At 45.6% G+C, this 15510-nt stretch overlaps 1 protein-coding gene across 2 annotated transcripts in view; it reads left to right on the forward strand.

The window, feature by feature from the left end:
- Positions 1 to 15510, forward strand: part of ARMH4 (armadillo like helical domain containing 4) — a 114465-nt gene that overhangs the window by 37272 nt on the left and 61683 nt on the right. For both annotated transcript variants that reach the window (XM_008170941.4, XM_065593841.1), the window contains exon 5: positions 5829 to 6065. In XM_008170941.4, coding sequence (XP_008169163.2) covers positions 5829 to 6065 — 237 coding nt within the window. The remainder of the gene's footprint in view (positions 1 to 5828; positions 6066 to 15510) is intronic.

Raw genomic sequence — 15510 nt, forward strand, 5'->3', positions numbered from 1 at the left:
ATCCTGGTGTAACTTCATTGACACCAGTGGGGTTACAACAAGGATCCATCAAGTGATCCTTCCCCTTTCGCTCATTCCCAGCTTCTGGCAAACAGAGGCTAGGGACAGCATCCCTGCCCATCCCGGCTAATAGCCATTGATAGACCTATCGTTGTTACTATCCTGTGTCTGCCAGGTACCTGTTTCTCACTAGGAATTCTCCCCACGCCTGCTGCTGCGTCCCAGACAATCAGATGCCCCCTCTAGCTGCAGAAAATGCCCTCACCCTAAGTAATCTCTCCAAAGTGATAAGGCAAACAGATGAAAGGTGACCTGTCATGTATATGGTACCCTCAAAGAAGGTGATGTCCCCATCCTGGCAGTGCCATTTGAGGTTCCCTCTGGGCCCTCAGTCACTCACTCTTCACCCGCCTCGTCCTCTGGGAATGGATGTGGGGCAAGGATTGGATACAGAAGGTGTACCAAGGAACCTTTTTTCAGTGCCTTCCATCTCATTTCTGTCTCTTTCAGCATGGTCACAGCGAGGAGGTGGGAAATCTGACACGGTGCCTAGCACAGTGAGTTCTTGGTCCTTGACTAGGGCTTCTAAGCGAAACTGTCACTACAACTACTACTACTAATTAATAAACAATTCAGGTTTGCTGCTGTCTGGAATCTGCCTGATTTTTGTAATGACCTTAAATCCATGGGAATAATAAGGAAAGTGGATGATGCCAAAGTGAGAAACTTGAGTGAATGTTAAGCCAATCCCGGGACCTGGGCAAGGCCATTCTCCACTGGTGATGGGAAAGCTGGCCCCACGTGCTCTCTGACCACAGCACCAGCTGTTCCATAGAACAAAACTGCCTCTTCCCTCTGTGACCTACCTGTCTGCTTCCCAGCACTGCACCCGCAACACTTCCTCTGGCTGTCTGACACAAATGCAACTGGGATCTTTTATCTGTATGACCCTGGCCATTCTCTGGCCACTCCACTAACTGATGAGAGCAGAGCTGTGCCCTTTGCGTGCGCCACAGAGAACTCTTTAGGAAGGAGAGAAGTACTCACACTTTTTTCTGTGCTGCACACTGCTGTGAGGTTTTGTGCAGTTTCGTAATGTAAAATGATCTTTGTTGTTAACCATAACATAGAGGCTGCTTGCCACTAGGAATCAGAAAGGTCCCTGGTAAAGTTACTGCAATACTGCTAGTAGACCAACCTGTGGAAAGTTATCATTACAATTTCTAGTGATAGGTAATGTAGCTGGGGATCCTAGGTGCTCAGATAAGTATTTTGACACTTAGCTAAACCTCTCCATGTCCGGACATTCTTCCGAAAAAGTTCTAAAAGCTGTCAGGTGCTTAAGGGAATAAAAGTCCACTGGGACATGAGCTGTGACGTATCACACCTCCTGCTCTCAGCACTCCAGCTACTCATGAGCTATTCTGTATTGCTGTTCCAACTAGGTATTCTCAGCAGCCAATTAAGTTCCTTAGGGTCCCCCCCCCGCCTGTTTTAAAGCCTTCTAAAAATAACAGATTTTATAGATCAGCGGGGTTTGATCTTTCCTGAGCCAGGGGCCTCCTGAAAGGCAAAACTTCTGTTGACATCAAAGAAGAGCAGGGTTTTTATTTTTTCATTCATTTCAGATTCTGTCCTCTGCTACATAGGCATTGCTTCCCTTTATTTCAGTGGAGGCTGGGAATGCATACTCGATTGCAAGCTCCTTGGGACAGAGACTGTCTTTGTGTTACATATATAGTGCCCAGCAAAATGGGGCGGGAATCCTTGATTGGGGCATATAGGTGCCACCACAATGCAAATAATAACAAACTAATGAACTGAGAGGCAGGATTTGACCCAGAGACAGGGAGTGTAAAAACATAGCACTAACTTTGTAAACTAGTGTTTAATTGAAGATATAGCAGCTAAGGGTTAACATATAAACAAAAATGTAGTCCCACTCTCTGAACAAGAAAGAGACTATATATGACCCCTCTCACTGCAGTATCTGGGCACCTCACAGTCTTTAACATATTTATCCTCACAACCTTCCTATGAGGCAGGGCAGTGCTAGAATCCCCCTGTTACAGATGGGGATCTGAGGCACAGAGAGGTTAAGTAACTTGCCCACGGTCACACAAGAAGTCTCTGGCAGAGTAGGGAATTGAACCTATGTCTTTCAAGGGCTAAACTAGTGTCCTAACCACTGGGCAAAACTTCCTGTCACAGCTAAGCTCTTCCATGTTGCAGGCAGAATCTGAAAAAGATTTGGGGCCAGAATTCACTACTTTTACATTGGCCGGTGCCTAGTAAAATTCATCATGAACCTCTGCCATACAGGCAGCTCTGGCACACTCCCTTAGTCTGTTGGTTATTGTGGCTTCCATCCTAGGCACCTGAAACCACTTTTGTTTCTTTTCTTTTACCTCTGGCGCTGTCAGAGCCCTGGGGTGCCCAATGATGTACATGAGCGCAGGGAAACATTGTCATGGTGGGGTTCACTCACTGGAGTATTCTGGGGTTTGGCTGCACATTTGCCCCTGAATGCTGGTTTGTGGGAGCATCAGGTCGGACGTGTGGATTGTCTGTCTCCTCTTGCCTCTTTTGCCCTTCCCAGCATTTGTGAAATGTGCTGTTGTTTGGAGGAAGCACTTCCTCACAGTGACTGGCAGGTGGCGCTCTTCACTACTCTCACGGGTGCTGAACAGTTTCACTAAGGAACAGTGGACAGCAGGCAATAGGATAGGGAGATTTTAAAGGCCTTTTTCAGACTGTGAACTTGCGGTAAAGGGTAGAGAAAGAAGGGGTGCAGTGTTCAGGAGCCCTCCATTTAATAGGGATTTTTACCAGAGATTATGCCAGAAGGCTTGTATCCCCTTGATCTTTGTGACGTGATCACGAAGTGGTCATCGCAGCTTAGGGACCACATCTCTCTTTGTAACAGCTCTTTTCAGATGTGACTAGTGATTCCGGCCACTTTGATTTTTGGCTGTCCAGCTTCAGATGCTTTGCACGGGCGTGATTTTCAGAAGTGCTGTTACCTGCCCTTTGAAAGGCACCTCAGGTTGGGCTCCCAAAAATTACTAATCACTGTGAAAATTTTTGACCCTAGATCTTTTTCAGATTTGACCTCGAATACCTATTTCGTCACCTGCTGCCCAGCTCTCCCCACCCTCCGTCAGAGCCTGGGGGAACTCTGCTAATATTCAAGTTTCTGCTGGTGTTTTCCCCCCTCACCCAGGGGTCAGGCGGGAGGGATGGGGGTGAAGAGGAGTGAGCAGTGGGTGGGGCCTCGGGGCAGAGCGCAGGCCGAGCAGGGAAGGGAGGTGGGGCCATGGACCGGACTCCGGGGCTCCTTCTGAGTGTGGGCCCGGCGCCATGGAGCCACTGGTGCCATGGTAAACCCGGTACTGGAACAAAACACCCACATTAATTTGTCTTTGTAACTCTCCTGTAAGGGATAGCTCAGTGGTTTGAGCATTGGCCTGCTAAACCCAGGGTTGGGAGTTCAATCCTTGAGGGGGCCACTTAGGGATCTGGGGCAAAATCAGTACTTGGTCCTGCTAGTGAAGGCAGGGGGCTGGACGCCATGACCTTTCAAGGTCCCTTCCAGTTCTAGGAGATGGGATATCTCCATTTATTTATTTATTTTATTCACCTCGTGACCCACCAGGGATAAGCTCCAGCCCTGTTTATAGAGGCTGACTGTTTTGGTGTGAGCTCATTCAATATGGCAGTGAAAGTTCTTGTCATTGATTTGAAAGGACAGGAAAAGCAGAAGGACAAAGCCACCAGGGGGATGAAATACTCCTGCCTTTTTCCTATCAAGGTAATGAGAATCTAAGGGGCTGATGGTACCCTGAAGTTCTATTCAGTACTCTGCATGGCGTAATTGTTCTTAGGAATGATCTTTACGCTAAATCCAAATAGCGCATCACTTGCATAAAGTTCTGGAATTGAATAAAACTCTTCAAAGTGAAATTGTCTCATCTGAAGATCTGAAAAGCAATGTAGCCTTTTAAACCAAATCCCTGATGATATTGTGTCATGCACCAGTCTTTGATACTAATGCAGCACGGCACTCCGAAGCCTTGTCAACTGTAATGTCATTCTCATCTCTGAAATATTAAGTAGAGGGAGGAACTCAAAAACCAATGAATTCAAAACGTGGGTGTCCCCCCCACCCAAAGCAACGTCCTTTCCAAAAGTTATTCCATCTCGGTTACTAGTTCACTCCTGGACCCAGACCTGTTCAAGTGTAAACGCATCCTGTAGCAGGGGAAAGCAGAGCCATGTTAAATAAGGTACAGCTCTCAGGGTCGTGATAAGTATTTGAGTTTTCCAGCCTTATCTAAGCTGAGCTGCTCCAGCTAACTGCCAAGGCAGTAGTATACGTGGGACAGTTCTGAGTCCAAATGACTCACCTGTTAGGAGTATCCAAATGGCAAACGTGGATTTTTCCTAGAATGTTTCTTTTTAACACAGGCTGAGGCCTACTGACTAGAATACACCTCCAGATGTACAATGACTGTCTTCCACTCTGATTACGTCTGTAGAGCAGTTTGTAACAGATCAAAGTGAGCTTTATGTAAATGATAAACTAGAGTGATATTATGTAGGGGGGAGGGATAGCTCAGTGGTTTGAGCATTGGCCTGCTAAACCCAGGGTTGGGAGTTCAATCCTTAAGGGGTCTGGGACAAAATCAGTACTTGGTCCTGCTAGTGAAGGCAGGGGGCTGGACTCAATGACCTTTCAAGGTCCCTTCCAGTTCTTGGAGATGGAATATCTCCATTTATTTATATGTTTGTGTAGGCTGGCTTGCAAAAATATTTCTGATCATTATTTATCAGCTTATTGCCTTTTCAGATGTCCAGCACTCTAGCAACCAGGTGAAAAGAGGGTCACACGCTATCTTAATACTACTGGATTCTTTCAAAGACTTTCTGAAGACACAGTGAGTCAAATTTTCAGCTGGGTAAATCAGCATAGCTGATGGAGCTATGCCAGTTTACACCAGCTGGGGATGTGGCCCACTATTTTTGTAAGAGTCACTCAAATGTTTTTTTTTTTTTTTAAATGGAGCCACCTAGACCTACATTTGCCTAAACTAAATAACCATGTGACACTGCTGTAACCCTTGTCCTTCCTTGCCCCATCCGGTCCCTGCTGTGATCCTCACTAAAAACACATGTGCCAGCACAAATCAGTGGGACTCCGCGTGGGCCCATGCATCTGCCTTAGCAGATCTGATTGCAGGATCGAGGCTTCTTCTGGCTGTAAGCTCTTTTGAGCCAGGACTGTGTCTAATTGTGCTGGGAAATAACTTGGCATGTGTTTGGGTGCTGTGAAAATATTGATAATATTAAACAGAAGCAAATTGTTGCTGCATTAAAGCTTGGAAACTAAGAAAACATTTCTCACTTGAATTGAAAATTGTCAAGACAGGCACATGTTTGTTGGGTGTACGTACACACACACACACACCATGCCCACACACAAATACACACACACTCAGGATACTGAATAACAATGTACTCCCCCACTGACACCAGACGGCCTTAGCACACATCTTATTGGCTGAGAATAACTTGAAGACAGAACATAATTACTTAGCAACTTCAGAAAGCTGATAGCTTTTCCAAATTAACCCATTCCTCGGTGTCACATACCCTATAAAACTGAGACAGCCTGGTTCAAATAATCAATCTGTCTTTCTGCATGAAGGAAATAAAACCTGTTCTGGTAGCAAACCCAGTTAGTAGAGTCTGATGACACAGACGTATAAATCTTCAGCTTTGCAGGATCTTTCTCACTGTGGTTTTTGTCTTGGTTTCTGTTTGTCCAGAGGGGGAGGAAGAGGAGGATGAAGAAGAGGATGAAGAAGAGGAAGAGGAGGAAGACAGAGATACAGACTCAATGGAGGAAAGCATGGAGGGTGACACGGAGCTGCCAGGTTTCACTCTTCCTAGTGAAACTTCCCAGGAGCCTGTCGTTGGCATAGGAGACTCTGCAGCCCAGTTGGCAGGGGTATCTTACCAAGTTCCAGACACCATTGAATGGGAACAGCAAAACCAGGGCCTTGGTAAGAGCAACTCTTCTCTTCTTTCTTTAAGGGGGAGTGTTCCTTGTTTTGCCTTTTTTGCTCAGAACCCCCCCAGGCTGTATACTTAACTTATTCACTAAATCCAGAGTAGCATCACTGTAGTCAGTGCAAGTACTCCAGATAGACACCTGTGTCACCGGGATCAGAATCTGGCTCTGTGTCCCCAGTCGAATAACATCCCATTTAACGGAGAACCCACTCAGTGCACCCGTTCTAGCCCTTTGTTTCCAAAGCCTCGCACCGCATTACTCTGCGGACAGACTAGCTGGCTAAGGTAAGTGTTGAAAACTGAGCTTCAAAGGGAAAGTTGGGCGCCCTCTGCTGGAGGAGAGGTGCAGCAAAGTGAGGCCTGCTAGGACAGGGAAGAGTAACGGTTAGTCAAGCATTTTGCTACTGCTGCTGCATTCTTTTCAGTGCCGGTTTCCTGGCATTTCGTGGGAGAGGTCTGTTCCAGGTACATGCGTCATGGTATGTGAGGCAGCACTGGTGAAGGTTACAAAGCAAGGCCTACATGAAATTATATTCAGTCTGTGCCCAGCTTATCTCTAGCCCTGGATTGCATGACCAGACCAGGTATCCCCACCTGGGCAAACCACCAGTCTAGGAAGGCCATGGCCTAGATCAGTCTCCTGGGCCTAACCATTGCAGCTTGCACTGTATGCGAAGTCACCAGCTGTTTGGTGATCTCTATTGCACAAGGCAACATAAAAACCTTCAAGGACAAGAGTCAGCCTCTTCTCCAAACTTCTTTGGTCACAGCTTTAGTTGTCTGCCTTATTGTCGACATGACATGAATTTCCCATCCTTGTACGCCGAAGCTGAACGTGTTAGGAATTGAAATGGGTGCTGGCAGCCATCTGAGGTGAGCGGTGGACCTGAGGTGTGGGCCAGTGGAAGGTTTAAGAAAGAGAGAGATCACCATTCTCGAGTCCTTTTATCTTCAGCCTCTATCATGTATTGTGTGATTAGAACTTGCACCTCTGCCAGGGGTTCAGTTCCTTGCATTTGGCAGTTCATTCCCCTGTAAATCCATTTCCAACCTGCTCTGGGGGTGGTAGTTTCCTCTGAAGCATTTTTCGAGATCCTCAACTGCCAGGCTGCTCTTTCCCTGCTGAGGGCAGATTGAGTTTGAGTCTGATCTGACATCACTCTGGCTGACTAAATCTTGCTTGGAAAAACTGTTTCATGTTTCACGTGTAAAATCTGTTGCATGGGGTCTTATTAAACTGGATAGGAGCAATGTGTGAAGTAAATAATTCTGATTCCTTAACTCCTTGCTGGTTAATTTTAAAGAACTGGATTTAGAGGAAGGGGTTCAAAGCAGCCTAGGGAGGCTGTGCAGGGAGCAGCCAATCAGGGCCCAGTGGGCTTACATAAAAGGAGCTGCTGGGACAGAGACACTCAGTACCTGCAGGGAGTCCAAGGGGAAAGGACTGTGTTCCCAGCAGGCTGCAGGAAGTTAGCACCTTGGACAGAGCAGTTGCTGGCAGGGACTGGGGGAGCAAGAGGGAGCTCCTGGCTGGCTGCTGGGACTTGCAGGCTGGAAGCCCTGAAAAGAGGGCGAAAAAGGTGCTGGGGCTGCAGGGGAAGGAATTGAAGCAGTATTGCCAGAGAAGTTAAGGAGAAGCAGCAGAAGGCTGCTGTCTACAGGGTCCCTGGGCTGGGATCCAAAGTAATGGGGTCACTAGGGAAGTGGCTGGACTATAGAACTGGGAGATACTTTCTTCCCCCCATCACCCCTCCCCCCCCAAAGGGGGAAACATGGATGGTGGCATGGCTGGAGGGTGGAATGATGAAAAGGACACTGTGGTTCCTGGGCTGAGACAGGTCTGCAGGCGGAAAAGATGGCAGTAGAGGCACCACCAGGAGAGGGTTTGCTGGCTGAAAGAGCTAATCCCTGAGACAACCAGCAGGAAGCACCTCTCTGGTGAGTGGCCCTTGACTAAAGTAGGATGAATGATCCCTGGAATATAGATTATATGGGTTATTTTCTCCAGAGAATTTATACAGCTCCTCGCCAGTTCCTCTTCCCTCTCTTCAGAGCACAAATGAAGCACTTAAAATGTCTGTTGATATCAACAGCTATGTTCCTCATAACAAATGAAAAATGTACATTTGGACCATCACTTTGTCTTCTTGGTCTGTTTTCCAGAGTCTGTTCAAGCTGTGTCTAGTTGAAAGTCTTAGATCTAAAAGAAGACAAACAATCAGGTTTCTCTTGTTGAACCAGAATCAGCCTCCAAATACATCTAAACATTAACAATCCTATCTGCCTTCTTGTAATGACACCTGCCATAGTAACTTCTGAGTAACTCCTACATGAAAATATCTAGAATCACAAAAATAAGCCTGTGGTTAAATTGTCCGGGTGTGTTGTTTTGTTTTTCCCAAAGGCAACTTCTACTTTCTCTAGTCATATCTCCTTTCAATGACTGATGCAATAAAAAGGCTTATGACCCCGTCCTGCAAACACTATCCAGCGTAGTGCTCAGTGGAACTACACATAGTAGTAAGCATTATGTAAGGGCTTGTCTGCACAATGAATTGTTCCTGATCAGCTCCATGTTTGGACACTCTTATTATGGAATATGAGTTTCCACCTGTGGAGTCATTCAGGAATATTGATTGTATTTTAAATTCATACCCTTCTGTACCGATGCTGGTTCTGGTGGGACCCAACTGAGAGTGCCAATTCAGGACAAATTGCTTAAAGCAGGACAGTTACAGCCCAAGGCTGGGGTTTTTCCACCCTAAGGCAAACCAAACCAGCCAGAGAAAGAGGATTTTGGTCTCACCCCACTGGCTAACCACAAGTCCCTTAGACACTCCAGTTTCCCAGTATCACCACCAGTGCCACTCGTTATGGGGACAAATGATTGTGAAAACCAATGCCCCAGTAAAAGAAAAAAGTTTTCTCGATCCCAAAAGACCAAACCCCAGACCCAGGTCAATCTACAAATCAGATCTTACCCACAAATCACGCTGTTGCCAATCCTTTAGAATCTAAAATCTAAAGGTTTATTCATAAAAGGAAAAAGATATAGATGAGAGCTAGAATTGGTTAAATGGAATCAATTACATACAGTAATGGTGAAATTCTTGGTTCAGGCTTGTAGCAGTGATGGAATAAACTGCAGGTTCAAATAAAGTCTCTGGAGTACATCCACAGCTGGGATGGGTCATCAGTCCTTTGTGTCGAGCTTCCATTTGTAGCAAAGTCCCTCCAGAGGTAAGAAGCAGGATTGAAGACAAGATGGAGATGAGGCATCAGCCTTTTATAGTCTTTTCCAGGTGTAAGAACGACTTTTTGTTCTTACTGTGGAAAATTACAGCAAAATGGAGTCTGGAGTCACATGGGCAAGTCCCTGCATACTTTGCTGAGTTACAAGGCGTATCTGCCTTCTCTCAGTGGGTCAGTTGTATAGCTGATGGTCCTTAATGGGCCATCAAGCAGGCTAGACAGAGCTGACACCAACTTGTCTGGGGGTGTCACCCAGAAGCATAGCAGAAGTTTGAAATACAGACAGTATAGAGCCAATATTCATAATTGCAACTACAAAATTGATACACATATACAGATAGCAAAACCAGAACCAGCAAACCAGAACCTTGTCTTAGACACCCTATTTGACCCCCTTTATACAAGATTTGGTGCCACTACAGGACTTTGGTTGCAGCAATGATCTATAGGGTCCCAGTCCATGTCAATAACGTCACACCTTCCTTAATCAAAAATCAACTTTCAACTGTAGACAAGCCCTTAGTGTTTGCATGATTGGGCCTTCAGAGAGAAATGCAATTCACACTTAGGCCTAGGCACAATGGGTCCAAGCGATGACTCTGTTGCTCGGTTTTTACACTCAGCTGAAACCAAAGAAGTTACACAGTGTAATACTGGAGGAGGGTAGTCGTCAATTAAGCCCAATATATTAAAAGTAAAAATTTGATAGTCCCTAGTGAGGTGGAAAAGAAAAATCTGAATCTACACAGGCCATCTGGTGTTAGTCAGTTAGAAGAGTTAATAAGATCCACATGGTTCAGTAGGAAATACCTTGATTATTGATTCCATAATAGAAATGAAGTTGGAGGCAAAGATAAAAGGAAGTATGGGTAGTATCCAGCAGCTTCTGCCAGGCTGTAGCGTAGAACAGCACAAAAGTGGAGCAGCCTTGGGAACTCTCAGAAGATGTGGGAATTGGATTGTGCTTAACAGCACTCCAAGGGGTTAATTCTGAAAAAAAACTGCTATGAGAAAGAGATGAAATCAAGCTTCTGCTTGGGATAATAAATGTATCTTTATAAACCTATCAAGGTAAGGGGAAAACAGAAAGGGTCTTTTTCACACACATGTAATAAGAAATCTGAGCTAATTTTTGGTCCGACATTGTTGGCTGAATATATCGAGAAACAGCAATATGGCAACATTTTCAAATAGCAGCTTTGAAATAGCAGCTTCTTCCAAAAGGTTTATGTGGCCAGTTAAAGCTATGTCAGAGTAAGTTTGGCTAGATCAATTTACTAGCCATCCTTACCTATTACCTCCAGTTGTGCCGAGAGACTTAGAAATATTTGCTCATACAAAAAGCCACATCTGTCTAGGCCTTCATTCTTCCCATCAACGACAACAACAAAAAGGGGATTTTTGTCAGGCATGACGGTAAACTAGGGTCAGCCACTAGCACCGACAACCAAGTTATTAGGCACTTCCCTCCGCAGAATATTTTTTTCCATTTCAGCCTTGAGTTTTAGAAGCAGCAGAGAATTCCTTTGCCGGTTCAATGGGACAATGGGGAAACCCCATATCAATGTCCAGAATGATGTATACAAGAGGTTCCGGCTCAGATCTTATTGACGGAGAGCAGTTTCAAATCAGTTACACAAGGACACAGATTAACTAACAAGGCCCAGTGATACAGTGTAAACCTAGGAGGGGCTAAGCCCTTCCCAAAGGCTACTGTAATTCCATATTCTGTTCCTAGGTATCCCCGCAGTGCAGAGATCTTTTGGAATCAAAGGATCTGAATCCCTAAGCTAGCCAGCCCTCCCGTGAAACGACAGCCTCAGCAGTAGAACAGGCTGAAGCACAGAATACCTGAAGATCAGGCCAAAGGTAGTACGGGTGGCTTCCACGTATAAAGTTTTGTGTAAGCAGGGCTGAGGAGAGTCATGCCACCTGCAGCTGTTTATTACAGACTGTTGGGTGAAGCTAGGCAGCCCGCTGATGCCAACTACCCAGTCTGCAATCCTCCTGCAGTTTAAAAACTAGTCTAGCCTGGCTTACTCCCTGCTAGACCGCAATGAAATCAGGATCAGCTCAAAGATGAGCTCCTTTTGTACGCTGCTCCCCTGCCTGGGAGCTGATAATGAATAGGAGGGTAAAGCCAGGCAAATCAATGGAGTCACCTGCTTGCTACAACCCTTATCTCCCTCTCTTGGTCAATTTGATATAGGCATTTGCAGTCTCTCTCCAGTTATAAAGTAATGACTCATCCCCCAACAAGAGTCTGATTAAACCACGTGCATTGATGAAAGAACAGGAGTACTTGTGGCACCTTAGAGACTAACAAATTTATTAGAGCATTTTTTTTTATGAGTCATTCCTGTGCTAGGCTCCGGCCAATCCAGAAGCCAGGAGCTGGTCTGGTGACTCTTAGGGGAGGTATATAAGCCTACCAGGAGAAATGGCAGCTTAGTACTGTGCAATGTTGCTTCATGGCTTAGAATTCTCTCCTTCCTGGTAGTGATAACAGACTCTACAAGTGTTAGCTTGCTCCAGCCCTGCTCTTGTTCCGGTCTTGTTCTAACATCATTCTGGACTCCTGGTTCTGGCTCTGACCATTAGGCCTGTCCATCCCCTTCGTGGTTTCTGACACCAGTTACTCAGGGATAGGTGGGGGAGGTACAAAAGTCTCAGATGGCTTAGATGGATCTTGCATGAGCCAATAAGAGCCCTTTATGATGAGGAAGGGAAGGGCGCAAAGGGGATGGTGCTGGAAGGTTTTTGATGTTTTAGAGGTTCACTGTAGTTCTCATCTGATCCTGATTTGGAACTTGCTGCTTTTTAAACCATTTAATATATGAGAGAGTTGGGCTATTGAAGTGAAAAACCAAAAACTTAGTCAAACATACTCACCCTGGTATTTGAGTGGTTGAGGTCTCTATCCCTGCTGCTGGTGGGGGGTGTGGACTAGCAGCAGCTGTTACAGGGATGTGCAGGAGGCAGGTGCAGTTAAAGTGTCCACTAGCACATTACCAAAAATGTCTAGTATTTTGGAGTTTCTAGGAATGCCGTGGGCCTGCTCCCATCGGCGTTACCTTGAAAGATCATGCCTCATGGAGAATGCCATTTTGAAGAGCATGCCCTAGATTGTGCGGGTTACACACCTGCCCTGCCCCAGGTGGGGGCGGAACGGTGAGCTCTTCAAAATGGTGTCCTCTGTGCCTGATACCAGATTGGTTTTAAATCAGTACTGGATGTGGACTAACCAGAATAATGCAGGACTGTATGTTTTAAAACCGGACGAACGGCCTGCCTAGGTGCAATGTCTTTGGAAGCGCACTCGGCAGCTGCCAGACCATGATCCGGGCACGCTATACCAGCCGAGCGCTGCTGACTAGCATTGAGGGGTTGGGGTCTTGGCTCTGCTCTAACCTGCCTGTCTCTGTACTTTTTGAGACAGTTTCCTTGTGTTGCCCATCTGTCTATATCCACCTGCTGTCTCTTGGATTATACTTGGACTATAAGATCTCTATTCTGTTTGTAGGCGCTACTGCAATATAAATAATAATGGTGCTTTTTTATATCTGAAATTTAAAGATCTTTTCTTGTATTTCATAGTACAGGCAATATTCTTGTCTCCTTCCTCTGTCCCGTAATTTATTCACCCCAGACAGCTCAGTTTCACTTAGAAGTAACATTTAGTATTCAGTGACGGCCTGCTTCTACAACTGGTCTCCTTGGAGTTTCCAGAAGCTCCAGTAACTTTCCCCAGGTCCCAGTTATTCACCCAGGATTAGAATCCCAGATCCTCCTGGCTCCTAGACTTTTGCTTTGATCCTTCAGCTGTGTGGCCTTCTGTATAGATGCAAGAGCTGTTATATCAGAGGACAGCGCTTATTCTCAGGGGATGAGAGACACTCCTGGGCAGAAGGCCTGCCTACGTACCATTTACATCCCACGTAAGCCCTCCGGAAGAGTAGGATGTAAGTGTGCATCAGCCTTCAGCTGATTCCTTATAAGGGGGAATTCACTTCTGATACTAATCTTGAACCCCAAAGTGTTTGTTCTGATTGCACGGTGACTAAGGGAAAAATGGGTGGAGAGAGATCACTTGTGGCTAGTACCATGCACCGATATTGTGCTTTATTGAGAACTTCTGCTTTAAAAGATTCCTATCTGCTGAGCCAGAATTGACTAAAACTAAACATACCCTCCCCCATATTGTGTGTCCAAATAAAAGCATGTAGAACCGTGGAGCTTAAAGTTCTTCTGGAAGGGCTCCTTTTTGATAAACATACAAATCCTACCCTCTGTGAGGGCTAGACAGGAACATCTATTGGAAATAAGTGTGTTTGGGTTGCCAATAACAAAATAATTCCTTCAAACCTCAAGCCAGTGTTGTTCACAGAGATGTTGGAATCGGCATTACTCAGTGAGCGGGATCGATAGGATGAATATTGCCCCAGGTTTCTTTTCTTTGTTTTTGAAGAGCTCTAATCATAGCCTCATACAAACCTGGGAAAATAAGAAAGGGTTTCAGTAAAGCATTATTTCTTTTAATTTATTGGCAGTGCCGTCTGTGCTTGAAGCTTTATTCATCTAAAGTGAGTCCCACAACTCTACCAAGTTTTTTTCCAATTCGGTTTGGGTTGCTTTTTCTCTCCTTGGTCTTGAATATAAAACGAACTTTCTAGCTGAAGTGTCCGCACAATTGAACTTTCCCTTTCTGGGTAGGTAAACACGCATCTTGATAAAGCTTTTTTAGAATTTTGTTAACACAATTGCAGGTACTGGGCTCTGCTCTAAGAACTCAAGGTCCTTTCCTTTCACTTGATTGGAGTAGCTAAGAGATTCTGTCCTTATTACCTCTTTCACGTGGATATTGTCTTCTGAAGTGTGAGGTAATCTGATCTTTTCACCACATGTCGTCCAACTGGAGATAACTTCCCAGTGAACATGACCTCGATTATTACTATCTCCATTTTATGGGCCCCGAGAGCTTAAGCAACTTGCCCAAGTCACACAGCAGACCGAAAGGGATGGAAGTCAGGTCTCCTGCTGCGATCGTATAGCTACACTGCAGTCATGGGTGTGATTGCCGCTCTTGTAGACATACCTGAGCTAGCTTTCATCTAGCTAGCATATGAAGACTCACCAGCACCAGGGCCGGCTCCAGCTTTTTTTGCCGCCCCAAGCGGCGAAGAAAAAAAAAAGGGCCGCGATTGGCGGCACTTCGGCGGCAGCTCTACTGCGCCACTTCATTCTTCGACGTGCCGCCCCTGTCCATTGGCCGCCCCAAGCACCTGCTTCCTGCACTGGTGCCTGGAGCCGGCCCTGACCAGCACAGACTTTAGCATGGACTGTACAAACCGACCTGGATAATTACTCAGGCAGCTAGGCTGCACTGAAACATGTACTGCTGCAGTATCACTGTTCCGGTAGCCATGTTAGCTAGATCAAAGCTAGTTTGCAATCATACCCTGAGACTGGTGTGTAGACATACCCTGCTCTAACAGCTAGAACACATAAGAACATAAGAATGGCCATCTTGGGTCAGACCAAAGGTCCATCTAGCCCATTATCACTGTCTACCAACAGTGACCAACACACTGCCTCTTGTTCTCTTCCTTCCGACTCAGTACTGGACCAAAGCTCCAGTATGATGCTAAGCAGCATTCTGCTGTTGGAGGCGGTGACATTTCATGTAATAACTAATACAGTCATTCTGGAGATGTAAAGGTGAGGACTGACCATCTTGCAGTCAGTAAGAAAAACACACTGCTTCTTGCAAGTGCTGGGGTTAACAATGCTATCCTAGGGTTAGCTTAGCCGCAGTTCCTTGGCTAAATTCCAGTTACATAATTACAGTGATCCTACCTCAAATTCCCCTGCAGTTTCAATTGGATATGGTATTCCTCAATTTCTTTTTTAAAAAATGCTGAGATGCATTGCGGTCTAATGAACTGAGACAGGAATTCCTGACCACCTCTACTGAACCACCTACAACACTTGGTTGGACCTAGGTTTTACCTGGAGCTGACTCATCCAAGTATTAGTGAGGGCTGACCTTGCATAGTCGATGAAAATATGAGGTAATGTAGTTTTAAGGTCATATAGATGCAGTTAATTCATTCCTATTGAAAGGAGAGAAACAGTCCTTGAAAGAGAAATATTTTCACCACCAATCAGGTGAAGTACATGGAG

This window comes from Chrysemys picta, chromosome 4 (assembly GCF_011386835.1).
Source record: "Chrysemys picta bellii isolate R12L10 chromosome 4, ASM1138683v2, whole genome shotgun sequence".
Classification (NCBI taxonomy): Eukaryota; Metazoa; Chordata; order Testudines; family Emydidae; genus Chrysemys; species Chrysemys picta.